General features: G+C 39.4%; 1 protein-coding gene across 1 annotated transcript in view; it reads right to left on the reverse strand.

Annotated features, from left to right (window-relative positions):
- Window positions 1–18405, reverse strand: part of LOC145978078 (salivary peroxidase/catechol oxidase-like) — a 32117-nt gene extending 13712 nt beyond the window's left edge. Inside the window, exons 1-7 of the mRNA XM_083110496.1 lie at window positions 18382–18405; window positions 11531–11683; window positions 9725–9992; window positions 6847–7055; window positions 4716–4889; window positions 2255–2436; window positions 1008–1203 (exon numbers count right to left, since the gene is read on the reverse strand). Coding sequence (XP_082966622.1) covers window positions 1008–1203; window positions 2255–2436; window positions 4716–4889; window positions 6847–7055; window positions 9725–9992; window positions 11531–11681 — 1180 coding nt within the window. The 5' untranslated portion in view covers window positions 11682–11683; window positions 18382–18405. The remainder of the gene's footprint in view (window positions 1–1007; window positions 1204–2254; window positions 2437–4715; window positions 4890–6846; window positions 7056–9724; window positions 9993–11530; window positions 11684–18381) is intronic.
- Between the last annotated feature and the right edge of the window lie 1353 nt (window positions 18406–19758).

Genomic DNA, 19758 nt, shown 5'->3' on the forward strand with positions numbered 1-19758 from the left:
GCAAGGGGAGTGGGGAATACGCCGCAGACCAACCAGACAACAGTGGTGGCGCCGAGAGATACGACGTGGCGGGAGGAAGTGCTACGCGCACCTCGTTCTACACGCTGCTGCGTTTCTTATCGCTCTGGATTGGCCGCTTCCCCTTAAGGACGAATATCGCGTACACTTGAAGCCATCACATCTATATTACCACTGAACTTATTCAGTTAACGTTACTCGTCCAGCATAAGACGACCGATGCACACCCGACCTGTACCTAAATATCCATAGTTTCCATCGTAAGCATCGACGTCCCGCAGTTCTAAATACGCTAGGCCGCTGGGTAGTTACAATTTATTGCAGGAAAACTTACAATCAGTATTCACCCAGCTTAGAATCTCTCCACAACAGACTGGATACCACATCAGAGATATCAACAGGGCGCTTACCAGGGCAGTTACATCTTAGCAGAGATCAGCCAGGAACAACAGTGCGGCCCTTACAAGGGCCGATTCTTTACAACCGGAAAATACGTGACTCTTACAAGTACAGATTCTTCGCCGCACCTATGGCAACACCAGAGAGGAACATTCAATCACACAGTTTTAACATTCATCGGCCACACCTCCGGAAAATTAAGCAGAATTCTCGCCAGACACAGGGTAAAGACCATTAATATACCACAACTCAAGACCAAGCCCCTTCTCCGATTAGCTTATCGATGTCCGGATTAACGAGGTTTTACTGTATTTTCAGACAGCAAAATCACAGCCCAATGTGCCGGTTACTGGAACAGAAGAGTAATGGAAGCCATAGCCATTATCCGATAAAGCATGAACCTCCACGTGGACCCAGAACGAACCAATATAGGTTTGTATAGTATTCAATAAACATGCCTTGATGATGAGAATAATGTATGCCCTAGAAACAGTGGACGCTAATGCCAAATTTACCTGGCTGGTAACCCGAAAACATTTACTTAAGGATTTAGTTTTAGTAATTCCCGTTTAAACGGGGCTATATCTTACCTGCCATAAAGCAAGGATCATCGTCCGAATCCACGTCACATTCCTCCGTGGGTTTACCAACTTGCGGTGGCAGTTCGTATCCATTCCGTACTTGAGTCCTCAACCGACCGCCGATAAAGCTTCGTAAAGAGTTGGTCTGCTCTACACTGCTGCCGTACACCATGGATCCATCCCAAAAGTGTGTTACTACTCCCATCTATTGGCAAAGAAAAGAAGCATAAGTGTTCAGATTCCACTTGCATTTAGTTTTCATTACAATATTGTTCTAAATCTCGATGACTTTTTCTTTATTAATGCTATTTTCTTTACTAATGCTATTTTCTTACTGCATTGGTTGTGATCAGTGTCGGCGATTGGGTTCCAAAACTGGGGGGGATGGTGCCAGAATTGCGGGGGGGAAGGACAGTTTACTTTTCCTTGGTAGATAAGATTTAGCATAGTGCTGGAGAAATCGTGGCGAAAAGTGGGGGGCAACTGCCCCCTTCGCCTCCCTAATCACCGCCACTGGTACTGAAGCTTAAACCGAAGGAGATAAAAGTGACATTGTAGGCCTATTATTTATTTCGATGCCCAGAAAATGTTCTGTTCCTACTTAATCACATTACGAAGATTATGGTAGGCCAATGGTTTTTGGCGCCAGCAATTGCAGTCTACACTTGGGAACACTGCGTTAGGCGGGTGGCACAACTTACATGGTTGCCACATTTATGTTTACGACACTGTATAATTTTGTTTTGTCTTATGATACAACGATTAAAGATGACAATGACTCATTTTCCTTCGAATGAAGGTGTTAAACTAGGAGTAGGCAACACTGCGTGGTGAACGTTGCCACATCGAAGGCTGAACCAACGATTCTTGGCAACAGCGCACTTTTACCCAGGCGTCTCTGGTATCAAGCGCGTATTTGACCGGTAGTTTCGCTCAATACGACTGCATTCTAAGCACAAGATGTGGAAAATAGCCAGTACGTCATATCAGTTGTTCTAATTGGTCTATAACTTTTGTCAGTTTTTAATAACCAATAGGGTCAGTGTTATTACTTCTCATGAATGCATTTTGGCGATAAATGATTACTCTTCTGTCTAAACGGAACATGGCAAAGGCAGCTGAGGAAAGTGATAGTTCAAAAACGATACAGAATACATGAACAACACAGTAAATGAGCCACTAAAGTTGGTCTCCAACTTTCGACTCCTGTGCGCTACTAATAATGGTGTAATACTTCTGTTAAATGTTTAGTTTACCTGTTCAGCGGGCCCCAAACTGCAGTCCGGACGTGGTGCGAGGACAGTTCTTACGAACTGCATGCACCTCCTGTTGAATTTAGAGTAGAAAGGGTCATCTGGAGGTATATCGATGGGCAGGCAGGCGGTAGGGAGTTGGTCATCCGGTAAATGGCTTCCGTCAGAACTGCAGCACGACGCACCTAAGAAGAGAGAGACACATTTTAACATTATATCACCATTTTCATCTAATCGTCCCAACTGAACAGCCATAACCTTCTAATAGATATGATTGATTTACATCTCCAAGCGGGAGCGTTGCCCCTGGGGGGACATGGCTGGGTCCAGGCCCAACATGAAATAGTCTTAATCCCCTACAAATAACCTGCACAGGACATTCTCAGAATCATAATTGTACTATAGAGAAAGAACCCCTTTCACACAGAAAGAATCGTATAACAGAGAGAGAGAAAGAGAGAAAGCCGTAGCAGAAGGAGGTAGAAAGGGATAAAAGGTGAGAAAGGAGATAAACTTACAAAAGGAAAGAAATAGATGAAGAATGGAAAAATAAATATAGGGAAACAGACTGAGAAATGAAAGAAGGTGAAAAGAGAGAGAGAGCGAGAGACAAAAAGGAAAGAAATAATTGAAGGAAGAAAGAAATATAGGGAAACATAGGACGAATGGGAAGGGGATAAAGAGAGAAATACAAAATTAAAAAGGAGAGTGACATCAAAAAAGAGAGAGAAAGAAACAGACAAGAATGGAAAGCAATACATGAAGAAAGGAGAAGAAATAGACGAAACCAGAGGACAAATGGAAATGAGAGAAATAGAGAAACAGAAGTTGATAGAAGAAGACAGATCAAAAGAGAGAGAGAAGGAAATAGAAATAACGAAAGTTACAGGGAAAGAAAGAGTATCATATCCCACCCAAACAGTATCACAGCCCACCCGAAATAAACTGCATGAAGTGTTTGAAATGGTGAGGCACACTCAGTCAAATGCCTTTCTCCCAGTTAAGAGAATGTGCATAACTCATCCCCCGAGCTAGGACCCTTTCTGTTAAACCATACTAGCATCCTCCACCTTTCCTCAAACTCGATCAAGAACCTCACCACCACCCCATCCCCCATTTAGGAATTTCCATTTTGAGCTTCGATTGTAGTCACTTCCAATTAGACCTCTGACTTTTGCCATCGCACAGATTAATCTATTGCACCATGATTGCATAACTGTTCTGAGTTAAGCAAATCTCCTCATTGTACAAGGTGAAATCAGTAAATGGGTCACAAACTGATGTGGAATGGCGTAAAATAGTACTGAGTAGTTTCTAAAGGTGTCATTAGGTGGCAGCACAATTCAGCTCGATTATATTCAGTTATAGCAGTCACCAGATAGCAAACGCTCGCATGGATAGTTCAGTTAAAAATGGCGAACGTACTCGACAACTGTACGTGGTGGAGGAAATGATTTGAGCTAACAGGCGAGTGACAGCATAGCAACTGTAATGGGGTGTTCTCATGGTTTAGTGTACAGCAGTGGTTCTCAAAGTGTGCCCCGCGGCTGGTCTATACATTGTTATACTTGCTTCATATGTACTTTTTACATGTAAAATGTTTCGGGATTTGGAATATGTGTTCATTTTGTTAACTTAGGCAAGCAACCTAACCACAATAACTGAGCGTTGCAAGTGTTAGGTAGGCCTACATTCTGACTTGGGTGCTAAGGAAACATCTTGAAACACTACGGGCGCCATGAAAGGAAAAAGTCTGGGAACCACTGATCTACAGCATAATGCATGATTGTTTGACTTTCCAAAAAGTGTGCGCACGGTGACGGCAAACGTTTCACGGATGATGAAGATGCGATTGTGGCTGGGACAGCAGCCATGAGGCAGGTTTTGGGCCACTGACAAAGGGGCGGGATAAGTGTATCAGTGTAGATGAAGATTATCTTTCAAGTCATTATCTCACTTAGTATTTTTTTAATAAACGTATGTAACAGTTAGTATTTTTTTAATAAACGTATGTAACAGTTAGTATTTTTTTAATAAACGTATGTAAGAGTTAGTATTTTTTAATGAACTTATGTAACAGTTAGTATTTTTTTAATAAACGTATGTAACAGAGTATTTTTTTAATAAACGTATGTAACAGTGAGTATATTTTTAATAAACGTATGTAACAGTTAGTATTATTTTAATAAACGTATGTAACAGTTAGTATTATTTTAATAAACGTATGTAACCTATTTACAGACTTACCTATATATTAGTGTTAACACATCGCGAATCCTAATTTCAATTAATCAAATTAATACACTCTTCTCATTAGCTACATTCTTCTTGGATTTAAAAGTGTAAATCAGTATGCATAATATGATTATGAAACTAATAAGAGTACATTGTGTGTTGGAACAATCCTTCAAAAATTCTCTTAACCTCCATTGGTTCCAAAATTTGGATGTGAATGTACACTTACTTGATTCTGGGCTTCCGGACAGAGCATTGTCATGCGATATGAACTGTCCCCACTGCATCAGTGCCAGGAGAGACACATTGTCCGGCTTCTCTTTGTCCGGAAACAAAACGCTGCTCAGGTATCGTGCGCCCGGCAGTGGCTCTCCAGATACCGATACCGGAGGATCACTTATACCTGCAAATAAAAATATATCAACATAGTTCATTGTTATACAAAGGCACTTTCAAAATCATTTATTACAGGACTCGATGACATGTTTCTGAGTAGTACTTAAGGGAGTATATGCAAGAAGAGGATTTCGCTTGAATGCCGGATAGTTCGAACGGACGGCGCTAGAGAGCGTACGGAATTGAGAGCTACTTCGCTCGAGTGAATAACGCTCGAACATGCAAAAGCCCAGTAGTACACGTATAACCGTAATTTGTCTGTGGTAGGGCCCTCAAATATGAATCGTGAAGAGAAAGACACAGTGAAATTGAAACTTAAGCGAACATAGTCATTATCTCCATGCTAAAATGTAGTTTAGTTTATCTTATCAATACAGCGATATGTGAAAATGAAACAAATAATTGTGGGCTGAAACTGCCAGAATGGACATTTTACAAACATGTGTCTACGATTAATGTCACATTAAAATGATATTCCATTGTACGTTCGAGGGTGGGAGACTCAAACAAGTACGAGCGAGCGAATGTGGATGTAGATGCTCGTTGAGGCCTCGATTCGGTGCTACGTATATGTATGCAACCACGTGTCACAGATTCACTGTTGCCACTGACATGTACTGATTGCTTTTATTCTCCATGAGACCACACCAGAGGGTAAACACATTTGTTGACTTTAGACATAAAGTGCTGTTTGCAAATGCAACATTGAGAGAAATATATATTCTACAATGCAACCGAAGCTTTTTCTTCAATATTCGAGCCCATTTCGACAGAACTGAAGTAAATGTGTACCCAGAGGCGTAGCCAGAATTGTTTTTTACAAGTAGGGCACAACCTTAGATTATATATTGTTTTGATAACCATGTGGCACGAATGGGATAGGAAAGAAGAGTTTAGAGGATTCTTGTTGGGAAACCTGATGGTAAGAGACCTGTAGGAAGGCCAAGACGAAGGTGGATGGATAACGTTGAGATGGCCCTAAGGGTAATCGGTAGGGATGGAAAGGAGTGGATAGATCTTGCTCAGGATAGGGACGGATGGAAGTCTTGTGTTGCTTCAGTCATAAACCTTCGGGTTTAAGAATGCTAGAGAGTTAGTTATTGACGAAATTTGTTATGTGAAAATTTTGCTGAAATAATAACTTTTAATGTCCCTGTGTTCATCATATATGACTACCATGCTTTTGCTAGATTAAATTAGCATAGCAGAAAATTTAAGTTTTCTGCTGGAGTATATGCAGTATATGTCAGTCGACCTTTGTGGCGAAATGGTTAGCACACCGCGTTATGACTCCAGAGGTCTCGGGTTCCAATCCCTGCCTTGGCATGGACGTTCTTTGTTAGTTTCCCTTCATCAATGTCATCATATCATCACACATCCTCATGTTTGTGATTAGCCAAAAACGGCAGAAAAGCTAAGTAAAATAAACCAATTCAATCAAAGCAAAATATGCTAAAAATTGCGGAAAACATTAAAAATATTTTTTAATGCTATATTTACATTATGTTACCACTTCTTATTAGTGGATGATTTGAAGTAAGACTTGAAGCTTTCCTGGCGATGAATGACGAATAGATTCTCTTGGGTTATCGACCAGGTGAGTTGTAGAAATGATTCCAGGAATCATTTTCACAACTCACCTGATCCATAGTCCGAGAGAATACATGATTTGTTTCGCGTAATTTTGGCAGGAAATAAGGCCGCTACGTATAGGAACATACACAATATTCACTGGTGGTTTTAGCCTTATTTCCTTGCATGACGTAAAAAGAAACTTTTAATGCCATTTTAGAATTCAAGACTCCATAATCGATTTTCATGAATTTTGTTTTGTAATTTTTTTAATTGTAAAACAGTGTAATTTGGCAAAAATTCGGAAAGGGCATGAGCCCAGTAAGCCTAGACCTGGCTACGCCAGTGCGTGCTCCTTATGTAAAACGATACCACGTGATCATATATCTTACCGTTACTGTAGTTTGGCGGTAGTAGCCGCTCAAAAGCAGTCCTCGCCATGCCCCAGGTGGGATTTATTAAATTATTACATGAACCGTCAGCAGTTCTGTACTTGCTATACGGATCACATGTAACATCCTCATTGCAAGGAGCTTCTTTCGTGACGGTGATGTTGAGGAACTGCAAAATGTTCGCTGCAACCGGTAGCTTTATGTTGTACCTGAAACACACAAAAATATTATTCATAGGCTTTTATTATTAAGTAGAGAAAAGAAACACAAAATGTGCTTTTGTTTGCCAAAAGCATTGGGTCTATGTGCAGACGCTCTTGACCATGTAAAGAACATGGCTACTATACCCGAGTGGCGCCATCTTTCGGCACCCATTTAGAATCCAGAACGGTTATTTTGACAAAACGATTCTAAGGTTGCCGCTTGTTGCCCAAACATGGGGCTGCGGTAGGCCTAATTGGCTGTTTGACATCAAGTTTCTTCATAGGTAAACGCGGCAACAGTGGGTTACTGTTAAAAAGGAGGGTTCCGCGCTGGCAATTAGCTTGGCACGAATTCTAGTATGAGCTTTACATTGGACGTTGTAACCAGAGGCGTCTCGTGAACGCATGCGGTGCATGCTGCGCATGCGTCAATTGTGGGAAAAAGGACAGCTTGCTCTGCGACGACATTCATGAACATTTCTACATTCTAATTTCTTCATATATGAGAAGTATTTATTTTACAGGAGAGCGCTGAGCTAAGCTTATATTACATTTCTTGGATCTGAAGTGAAAGAAAGTAATAATTATTTTCCCACAATTGACGCATGCGTCACTTCAGATCCAAGAAATGTAATATAAGCTTAGTTCAGCGCTCTCGTGTAAAATAAATACTTCTCCTACATGAAGACATTAGAATGTAGAAACGCTCATGAATGTCGTCGCAGAGCAAGCTGTCCTTTTTTCCCAAAATTGACGCATGCATTCACGAGACGCCTCTGGTTGTAACAATGAAATAGAATTATCGAGCATTTCAATTGTTATGAGAAGTGCCTTGTATTCTTCTTTACAATTATGAACAATTTTCTGTTGCTATAATACAGAATATATGAAATGTTCTCGTGATTGAACAATTTACTACTCTTCTCTCAAGATTGCCGTCTGTTTATTACCTACACTTTATACTTTCCCAACAGATGTTGCTTTGAAACAAATTCAAGAATTTCTTCTTGTAAGTAAGGTTGTTCTTATCCGGTTACGAACTGGCTTGATTTAAAAGTGGCAATTTTCTTTCAATACTGTGCTGTAAATTAATTATTATAGTTTACCTTGTCTGCATAGACGCAGGCAGACGTTCAAGCAAATGTTACCTATGTAGACATTGCATTTATACGTAGAATTGTAGTCGACTACACAGCAACGAACGAGAAAGGTATTTTCCAAAAATATCAACTTTTGACATAAAAATTGATTATATAAACAGTTACCGTTATAAAATATTATATACTTGGGAATACTTTTAACTCGCAACATTAATTGAATTTAATCTGAATCAACAGAGTTTGGTATAACTCTTACCTCACCTCAATGAGGAGAATTCTTTAAGAACGTTTTAGACATATTTCACACAAAAATCTTGTGGAACCGTTTTATGGAAAATGTCAACTTCCGTCCTGGTTTATACAACTTATTTACTTTTGTGGCTAATTCGATATAGTTATTCTGCTGGAATACTGATTACATAATTGTTTCTGCTGTCACAAAATATTTTTTTTGTCTGTTTTCAGGAATTAAGATTTGTGGTTTTCCAGTGGGGGATGGGCTTGAAGTCATCCGTTCAAATCGATGGGGTCACCATTGGAGATGCGGCTATAGCCCACCGTGAAATATTCTTAGCCCTTCTCCCCACTCAAGCAGCCCACATGAGAAATTTTGAGAATAATTTATACTAGAGTAAGAAACATACAAGACGAGAGTGTGTGTGAGAGAAAGATTGAACGAAAAGGGAGAAAATATTGAGCGAGGGGAAGAGAAAATAAGACAAAATAACAGAGAAAGTAGTAGTATGAAATAAAAATGAGACACAGCGAAAGAAATACAATGCGAAAGAAGGATCAGTAGATAAATAGGAGAAGAGATAAAGAAATATAAAGACAGACAACAGGAAGAAATGCAATGAGAAAGAAAGATAAAGAGGGGAAGAGATAAAGATAAAGACAGACAAGAAGAAATACAATGAAAAAAAATATCAGTAGATAAACAGGGAAGGAGATAAAGAAACATAAATACAGACAAGAAGAAGAAATACAATGAGAAAGAAAGTAAGTAGATGAACAGGAGAAGAGATAAGACAAGATAAAGACAGACAACAGGAAGAAATACAATGAGAAAGAGAGATCAGTAGATAAACAGGGAAAGAGATAAAGAAAAGGATAGAAAACAGCAAGAAATATAATGAGAAAGAATGATCGGTATATAAACAAGGCAGAAATAAATATAAAAATAGAAAACAGGAGGAAATACAATGAGAAAGAAAGATCATTAGATAAAGTGGGAAGATATATAGAAAGAGAATAGGAAATACAATGATAAAGAGAGATCAGTAGATAAACAAGGAAGAGATAATATAGAAAACAAGAAGAAATACAATAATTAAGAATGAGATGGTGAAAATGAAAGATAGAGAAAATTTTTGCATCCATGACTAACGAAGCAGTCACCATTGTCCACCCTTGAGCTAACCAGACGAAATTATTATGCAACGTCACCAATTCGACATTTCCTTACAAAACCCATGGATAGAAAAATTCAGAACACTGGCTACTTTAACTCCTTCTTGACAAAAAATAAGGGAATTTTAAATTGATCTTAGTTTACTCTAGACACAGGCTACTCACTCATCGGCTAATATCCTAGCCAGTTCTTCAGCGACATAGACGGCAGCTTTCGACTCCTTGGAAAGTTTGGCTACGTCATCTTGGTCATATGAAAGTCGCGTGGTCAGGTGATGTCCAAATCCTGGCGTTCCTCTCTTCAAAGGTTCAAACTTCTCCTTAATTTCAGCAGCAGCTAGCTTCCCGTAAGCTAATCTCGAAACTTCCTCAACATGCGGTTCCAAAACGCTCTTGATCCTCTCCAGGTTGGAAAACAATTGTTTCTCTTCATCTGCAAAGAAGTAAAACATGGAACAATTGTAGCCATGTGCATCGGGAGAGGAGGAAGGGGGTCGAATATTTCCGTCCCCCCTCCCCTCTTGAAATTGGCATAAGTCATTTCAAGTTACAAAATAGCAAATAGCTTGCTATTTTTAGTTAACAACAGATATTATGTTCAAATAACCAAAGTTAAAATACATTAGATCGAAAAAAATACACACAGGAACAATGTTACGTTGTTCACATTCCACCATTCAAACCAAAGAATAAATTGTTCCACCGTTTCCAAAAATAGAGTTTTATATGAGAGAACAAATAGACCTAACATAAACTTTATAACGTAAGTAGCTTTACAGCTTTTTCATCAACGAGGTGTGTAAAAGTTAATAACAACATATTTTATGTTAAAATACAATAAATATATCTCATACAAACGAAAACATACCAATCAATCGTATCCAGTAACAGACAGGAAATAAAATTTTAGGTGATTAACGTGACTTAAATTTTTGTTTTCTTGTAATAGAATTGATGACCGACAAATATATTAGGATAGACCTGGCCTCCGGGCCTCTTAGTATGACTTGCCACATAAATCCATCTTTTATTACAATTTGGAATGCTAACGGGTGAGCAAAAGGTAACTGTGCACCTACACTACGCTTCATTACGCAGAGAAAAACTTCCCTTTCTTGATGTTTGTTGGTACATAAGGGCATGGACAGTTGGTTAGTAAGACACTCATTGTTGTCAGTCACTCATTGTTTCTTCACTTGTTTCTTTGGAGCGTGATCGCGCAATAAGCGGAACTGCATTAGCAATGGTTTTGTTACCCGAAGCTCGTGTGGTTTTGGTGGAACAAGTCTTTCGACATGGAGGTGAAATAAGTTTATGGAAAGGTTTCCTGATACAGATCCACCGCATCGTAATGCAGTGCGGCAGTTGATCGATAAATTTCGCAGAAAGGGATCAGTGAAGTATGCGCCGAAATGAGGCAGGTAACGAGTTCTAACAGAGGACAAATTACAGGACATTTCGATTAGAATAGAGCAAAGCCCAAAGAAGTCAATTCGTAAATTGCCACAGCAAGTGAGTGCGTCGTACTGCAGCGCAAGAACCGCACTGAAAAACCACTTACATTTACACCCCTACAAAATAACAGTAGTGCAAAATCTGCAAGAAAGCACCACGACAAGCGTGTTGAGTATTGCTAATGCAGTTACGCGCTTTGCAAGATCACGCTCCGAAGAAACAACTGAAGAAACAATAATGAGTGACTGACAACAATGAGTGACTGACAATAATGAGTGTCTTACTAACCAACTGTCCATGTTCTTATATACCAACAAACATCAAGAAAGAGAAGTTTTTCTCTGCGTAATGAAGCATGGTGTAGGCGCACATTTACCTTTTGCTCTCCCGATATATATAACACTTATATGATAGCTTAATGCTTCGAAATAATTTGCTGAAACTTCCCCCCTCTAGGGACAAAATAACCAACCACACAGAGACTGAATGAAAATATTAACATTATTAATACAATACCTGAATAGGAAGATAGATCGAAGCATCTCTGAGGATTGGCGTATGTCTGCTTTGATGAGAAGGATGAGGCGTATGGTTGGAAACACGGTGATTCGGTGCCCTCTGCAGCAAGTAGATAGAAACTACCAAACGCAAGCCACAACAGCTTCATGCCTGCTTGAAAAATGCCTGCTTGAAAAATAAGAGCATAACAGTATGATATTTTGGTTGTAGCATCGTCGCCTTGTAATCAAGGGATTCCGGGTTCGATATCCTGTGGAGGTATATGGTGGTTCGGTTCACACTTTAAACTGTAGGTCCAGTCCCGATTAACCTATTTGTGCATAAATTGGACTAAACACAACAAACACAACTCAACTCATGACATTTTGGGCACTTTGTAATATTATTTTCGGTAATGACTGAAACGACCCCAAATTCTGATGCCGCAATTTTAAATTTGAATTTGTTTTTGAGACAAAATTGTTTTAACTTGTAGAGCTGAGTTGCTGCTTTAAGTGTATTTTATGCAAAGATTGGATTGTTGGAACTAAACCTACAGTTTAAAGTTGTATCCGAACCACTATGTGCCTCCACCGGGTATTGAACCCGGGACCCCTTGAATACAAGGCGACGATTTTAACTTACAGAAAATTCGCTGAAGCTGTTTTGTTCATACTGTCAATATATAAGTTTTATTAAAATTAGGGACAAGGGTTTTATGTAATTATTTCTCTTTTTACATCTAGCCAAGCGAAAATGATAGCCTTCTAATCAAGGGATGCCGGGCTCGACACCCGTTGGAGGTACATAGTGGTTCGGATCCCACTTTAAACTGTAGGCCTATTCCCGATTAGCCTTTCTGTGCATAAAGTGGACTTAAAACAACAATTCAATCAATCAATCAAACCAAGCAAAAATGTAAAATGTCGGCGAATTATGTCGCACCAATGCCAAAATCACAAATGCGCTAAACTTAGTTTTAAGATACAAGCATTGTAATATTCAAGTTCCGGGCAAGAAACATGTTTTACAATTGAATAAAATGTTGTCGTCAGTAAAGTAGGCCCTTACTTAACACTACTTACTAGATTATATACGTTTGCACATAATATATCAACAGAAACTATTCAGAAACTGCAGTAGGAGATATAGTCAAGATTTTCACATTTGAGTGGCTTTGAAATTGGTGCGACGACACACACACACACACACAAGACTCTCACACACGGCCACACACACAGGAAAGAGATGGAGAGATACAATCGTACTAGGTAAACCTGTATGTATGCATGTGTGGAGACAAAGAAACTAGGTAGGAAACTAGACGAAAGGAAACAAGAAAGAGACGAGCGATAATGGAATAGAGAATCAAAGGAATAAGGAATGAGAGGAGAGAGAGATGACTCGTATATTTACCGATTAAAGAAAATCCTGTATTACGAGAAAACCAAGTGAAGTTTCGCCATCCCTCTATAGGAAACTGACGATCTTGCGGTGAACTGGTGATTCTTAATCTATCTTTCTCCAACGGAACTCTGTTGCCAAATGGCAATGGGTGAATGTCTGTATCGGAACTGAGCAGTGGAATAGCCTCAAGAGTCATGTCGGGAACAAGGAAAACGCTTTGTATTATGTCGGGAACGGTGCTCAGTCCAAAATAACTTGACAAGGAAATAAATTGTCAGGTCAATAACCTTCCAGCACTGTTAGAACGTAAAATTTACTCGAAGCTCTCAAAGTTAAACCGTATTCAAGATTGGAACCCCTCGATCTTCCAAAGGCTTCTGCCCGCTTTTTCCCTGACGCAAATTAATGTTCCTGCTCTTACCCGGTTATTTGTACGTGGAAAGTGCTTTCTCTCCGCCATATAACTTTACGAAGACATTGTAAATGCTGATACTGGCGAGATGCTAGATAATGTAGCTAAATGTACGCTCAGAGAACTAAATGCATCATATCGATTGATGCACCAGAATGCATCGATTGATGCACCAGAATGCATCGATTGATGCACTAAAGGGTGTTTTATGGCTTCTTAAAGAATCAGATTCACATTTGATGCATTTGGGTGCATTTTTGTATGTCGTGAAAAATTCCAAAGTGCATCATTTGTAGTGTTGCCCACGGGACGAGACGGGACAGGCTTTTAAAAATTCGAGACGAGACGAGATTGACCATGTGTCATGAGACAAACGAATATTTTCGAGACGAGACAGCATTTCCACGAGACTCCACGAGACGAGACAGGCCAAAGTCTCGTCTCGTGGGCAACACTAATCATTTGATTCAAGTGAGGATTTCTCTCAGTCGAGTTGCACTTCAATGCATCAGTTGATATGTTTTGATGCACCAGAATGCATCATCCAAAAAATGCAGGAAGGTGCATCAATGAACATCAACTGATACATTGAAGTGCATCTCGACTGAAATAAATCCTCACTTGAATCAAATGATTCACTTTGGTGTTTCTTTCACGACATACAAAAATGGACCCAAATGCATCATATGTGAATCTGATTCTTTGAAGAACCCATAGAACACATTTTAGTGCATCAATCGATGCATTCTGGTGCATTAATCGATATGATGCATTTAGTTTTCTGTGTGTAGGATCACATTCCGGCTAGGTGATTGATTTTCCAAACGTAATACAGAGCATTACTTCAAAGTCCTTCGCTGAAATAAAAATAGTTTCTAGGCCTAGATTCCACCCAGGATAGTTACAACCATGTTATTTAAAACGGTAGGGCTCTATTCGATAGGTGGAACTTACCTTGACCTTGTAGAGATCCATTCCACTACTGAATGGCGATTTTTGCAATGTAACGTACTATACTGCGGGTCACGAAAATGCGCGCTTCAAGGTCAATCGGCCTGGTCGCATTTATAGCTTTGTCTCTCGACACGAACGGGTGCAGTTTTTTGATGTCAGCGATTACTTGAAGTTGGCTATTGTTATTATCATGATGACGCTAACGGTGCTGATGACAATGAAAATATACCTCTTACGCCCAGTGTTCAAATTGAAGAAAATGCAGAAGGGGGAAATCTTTGGAATTTTATTTTTTGGGGGGGCATTTTTGGATTTTGTGTATGAACGCGATAGAGGTCAGTGCCGTTAAGATTCCATTCGAATAGGTACATATATTTCGATGTTTAAATGATGCGTTGCAGCATGGCGTCCTTCGTTTAGGCACATCTCAGAAAATATTGTTACAGGAAAATCGTCCACTGTTGGCAGAGTTGGAAGTGGTTGGAAAAAAGGGATTTTTTCAGTGAAAAACTGAGTATTTCTGCGTTTTCTTAGTTGGGCTTCATTCTACTTTTTCCTTTGGCAAATTTTGGCATTGCGAACCTCTAAACTCACAACTGGAACTGCAAATGAAATAGGTTAGCTGCAGTTCGAAAAATTTCAAAAGAGGAACCAAATTTTAAGTTTTGTTTTATGTAAAACATGAAATATGTTAAAAATCGTTAAAATGGCTATTTTTGCAACTCTGAGGTCATTGACATCAGTAAATAACAATGGTCATACTGTATCAACCTTTATTCAATTTTGTTGTTCAGTAACAGACACGTACATTTTATTGAAATCTCTTTCACACGCAGTCGTTGATTGGAATGGTCTGTATCTCTACGGAAAGTTCACCTAGCAAATCACCTATTGAACTAGTCTTCACGTTTTTGCGTTATTGATACACTTTGAATATCATCACTATTTCGTGAATGCAGTCTCTTATTTTAACCCTTCCACCGAACAATAAGATTCACAAGAAACCACCCAACAAATGCCAAATATTTTGTTAATTTTCCTCATTGTTGTTGCCACTGCTGAATCGTTTCCCTCCTTGCTATGGCGTAAGTAGTGTTCGAATTCAAGGTTACCTCCCGTTTCGCCGAATCCCCTTTCGCCGAATATCCTGAATAGAGGGAATTTTCCCTCTGCCTGGAAATTTTAGGAACTGAAGTGCAAAAATAACCTCCGTCGATTCGGTCCGTTACCAGCTTCCAACATGATAATTAACCCTTCATTCTCGCTTTGCAGCTCTTTCAAAAGAGTGATGAATCCGTAAGAGTTCGGATGGTGTCTCTGTAGCCGTACACCTCCCGTTTCGCCTGACCCTATGGCCGAGTTGTTAGCACATCTCGCTGTGACGCCAAGGGTCCCGGGTTCGAATCCCGCTCGGACTTGGTTGTTTGTGAATGTCCATTTATCACTTTCATCATTTCATCACTCATCCCCATGTTCGCAAATTAGCCAAGAGGCACAAAACGCGAAGTGAAATAAACTAAATCAATCAAGCAATCAACCTCCCGTTTCGCCGAATCCCGTTTCGCCTAATCCCGTTTCGCCAAATGACCCAGAGACACCACACTCCATATACACTGAATAAAGTGGAACAGGCATCCTCGGATGATACTGTAGGACGATTTCAGTAGGTTTGCACTTTTCCAATGCAACGGCTGTCTCCAATGATGACTCATGCACTCTCTTCTTCATTCTGTCGACGACCTGTCGAGCTGCAATTCTCGCTACTTCCGGTTCTTATGTGTTCCAGCTTTAGACGCAACTGATGCCTTTCAACCACTCCTATACTTCCAATAAGATCTGCCCTCCACTCGTTTACAAATGCGATACATGAATAATTCGTATACCACAAGTTTGCCGCCACGATTAGAACTTATAAAGGACCTGACATTTACATGGAGGAAAATATTCCTTCAATCAAAAAGGGGGATTTGGCAAAACGGGAATTCCCCTTTCGCCGAAAACTTTACTTAGGTGTGAAATCTGATATAATTCGCCTCTGGGCCATTCGGCGAAATGGGAAGACACGGAAATGAAAGGGGGAAGTCATGGAATTTCCGCCCTTCTACTTTTTCATCTTAGGCTCTACATTCATATTTTCATTCCCAACCAGGGAAATAAATCCTCCTCTGAATATGTGATCTATTATTATTCGGGGTGGCATAACATGCATGCTCTGATTGAGTCATAAATTCGAGCTTGATGTTCAAGATGGTGTGAGCAAAGATAACAAAGATAGTCAGTCATGGCACTTTTTTATGGGTGCACTTTTTTGTGTGCTCAGAAGCAGGAAAAATCAAAGGGATCTGTTCAAGAGCCGCTCAAGCAGTGGAAGTTCGTCATATCATTCAGTGGCGGCGATTGGGTTCCAAAACTGGGAGGAGGGGGCAAGGACGGAAAACTTGCAAAAGAGGGAGCAACTGCCCCTCCTCACCCCCTAATCGCCGTCTCTAATATCGTTAATCCTAATCTACGCAAATTATTCAAAAGTGGCAGAATTGCGAAGTAAAATAAACCGACTCAATAACTATTGGTTTACTGATAAATGACAAGCGCAATAACGCATATATTGGTTAACTTCAGTTCGAGCTTTGGGCCTCTTTTTGTTACTATACTGCGGAAAACGAAAATAGGAGCCTCGTGGTCACGCGTTGTTGCCATGTCTCGCTGATGCTCTCTCTTCCTCGGATTACAATATTTATATTTTATGATTTTATTTTACACTGATACTTATTGTTAGGGCTCGCAAGTTGAGGACCTATAAAAATACCTCAAAATATCAAAAAAGGACGTAAAACGGAAAAGAGGACCTATAAATGTTATCCAAATTAATTAATAACTTCAGTTTTAATTACATATTTAATGAATAAAAAAAATACAAAATCCTAGTGGTATGGAACACACAGTGCGAAAAAACTATACGAATGAAATGCATCTTCTTTCAGTCCAAAAATATTTTTCTCTCGTTTCAGAGATAGTTCAAATGTATTTCTTTCTTTTTTTTTATTTCTTTACAACAGAAAGGATGTTTAAGAGGTGATGAACTGATGATGATTCGAATTGAGAATGGGCAGTAAAAACGTAGTCGAAAGAAGGTGAAGTTGCAAAAACAAAAGCCGTTAAGACCTAAAAAAAAAAGGATAAAAAAGGACCAATATGCCAAAAAACGCCGAAAAAGGCAAAAAGGACAAATAAAACCCACATTTTTCTGGTCTACAATAACCCAAAATGAACATATATTATGTTGGGCCTCGTTTTCGGACACTAGGGAAAAAAAGGATTTTTCCTCAACTTACGACCCCTACTTACTATACGAGTATACTTTATTTTATGCTTTCATTTAAACTCTGCAGAATTCGTGACAGGGATTTTATTTCTGAACGCCGAAATTTTATATTTTCTGCTAAATCAAGTTTAATCGTTTCTTGAACTGTTGTTTTACGTACACTTTATGCACAGAAAGGCTAATCGGGACTACAGTTTAAAGTGGGATCCGGACCACTATGTGTCTCCAACGGGTATCGAACCCTGGACTCCTTGATTACAAGACGACATTACCACCACACCATTGGAGAGGTCCCATTCTCACCGTTTGAGCAGTTGGATATTCTCCACGAACATAAAAACTAAACACGGAGCTACGCACTGCTTCATCAAATTCATATAATCCGGTTGTATTCTTCTCTCTTGTAGTTTTTTCGTGGTATATGGAAATGGACTTCATTTCCTCTCCCATTTCCTATGGCCTTTTTCATACTCTGAACAGTTATTCTGCCCACGCCATATGAGTCTCCAGTCAGTGAACTTGTGTGAAATTAATATTTGGCATTTCTGGATCATCAGCTAACGTTTGAAAAAAATCTTTACAATAATACTCTTACTTCTTTATCCTGTCTGCTGAATCGTTTCCCTCATTGCTTTGGCGTAAGTAGTGTTCGAATTCAAGGTTACCTCCCGTTTCGCCGAATCCCCTTTCGCCGAATGCCCCAGAGACAAATATCTCACCTAATCAAAATTTTCCCCAATGCGATATTAAATAAACCTTCTCAAAAATACTAACCTGAATATCTCTTTGGATCCGCTAGAAATATATCTACTTTCTACACTGAACCGCGTAAAATTAACTTCTTGATGGTTTAATGGAAGAAGTTACGTTATCAAAAGATCTATAAAACTTATCTGTGACGCCAAATTTTCATCCGACAGTGTTAAGTAATACACGTGATGTGATAACAGTCATGCTATTCAAAATAATGATCACGTGTATGGGCCAGGAACAAGAAACAATGGGGGATCAATTAGGAGAGATAAGAAGCTTACCAGTCGTTATCGACTTGGATTTTTATATTCTTTTGCGTTCATGATTTGCTGTTGTGGCATGTGGGTGTCATTTCCTGTACAACTGTGCTCATAGGCATAATATTAAAGAAATTTCACTATGTATCTGCATGATTCAAGATACAAATAGCACACTTTCAGCGTCACTCAGAGTAGAACAGGAAAAGAGGATACAACAGAGAAATAACTTGAAAATGATGAAAAGAGTAAAACGGGAAGAAATCGAGAGAAAATGAAGAAGAACAAGGGAAACAGGGAGCAACAGAAGTGAGAAAGAAGTAAAGAGAAAACAGAGCAAGAAAGATATGGAGACACACAAGGAAGAAATAAAGAATTGGGGAAACAGGACGATCCAAGGAGGGAAAGGACGGAAGAGAGAAGATGGAAAACAGGATGAAAGAAGGAGGGAAAGGAAGAAAGAGATAATTAGGGAAACAGGACGAGAGAAGGAGGAAAGGAAGGGAGAGAGAATTAGGGAAAGGATGAAATGGAGAATTAGGGAAACAGAACGACAGAAGGAGGGAAAGGAAGGAAGAGAGAATTTGGGTCACAGGACGATAGAAGGAGGGAAAGGAATATAGATATAGAGAAGAGAAAATATATAGAGAAATAAAGCAGAAAGGGAAAATAGAGAAACAGAGGACGAATAAAGAAATAGAGAAACAGAGGAAGGAAGACATGGACAGAGAGAAAGGAAGGCGTAGATATTAAACGGAGAAGGAAAGAGAGATGTTCTAGAGCATCACAGAAACAATAAGAGACATTAGAGAGGTAAGGAAAGAGAGAACGAGAACAAGAGAGGCAAATAAACAAACAGGCGAATGAAGAGAGAAAGGGATAGACAGAGAGATAAAATTAGAGAAAGAACAGAATTACAGATGGATAAATGAGAGCAAAAAAAGTTATGGGAAGAAAGTGATAAACATAGGAACAATGATAAATGTGGAAAAAGACTGATGTGGATGAGATATAAAAAGAGCAGCCATGTCCATCTAAGCAGTACACTTTAAGTTGGGCTTATAAACTACAGAAAATCGAATTGGCAGCTCCTTGAATAAACAACAACACGTGTCGACAATAAGGTGTGGGTAAATCACAT

The sequence above is a fragment of the Lepisma saccharinum genome, chromosome 24 (assembly GCF_977018435.1).
Source record: "Lepisma saccharinum chromosome 24, izLepSacc3.1, whole genome shotgun sequence".
Lineage (NCBI taxonomy): Eukaryota > Metazoa > Arthropoda > Insecta > Zygentoma > Lepismatidae > Lepisma > Lepisma saccharinum.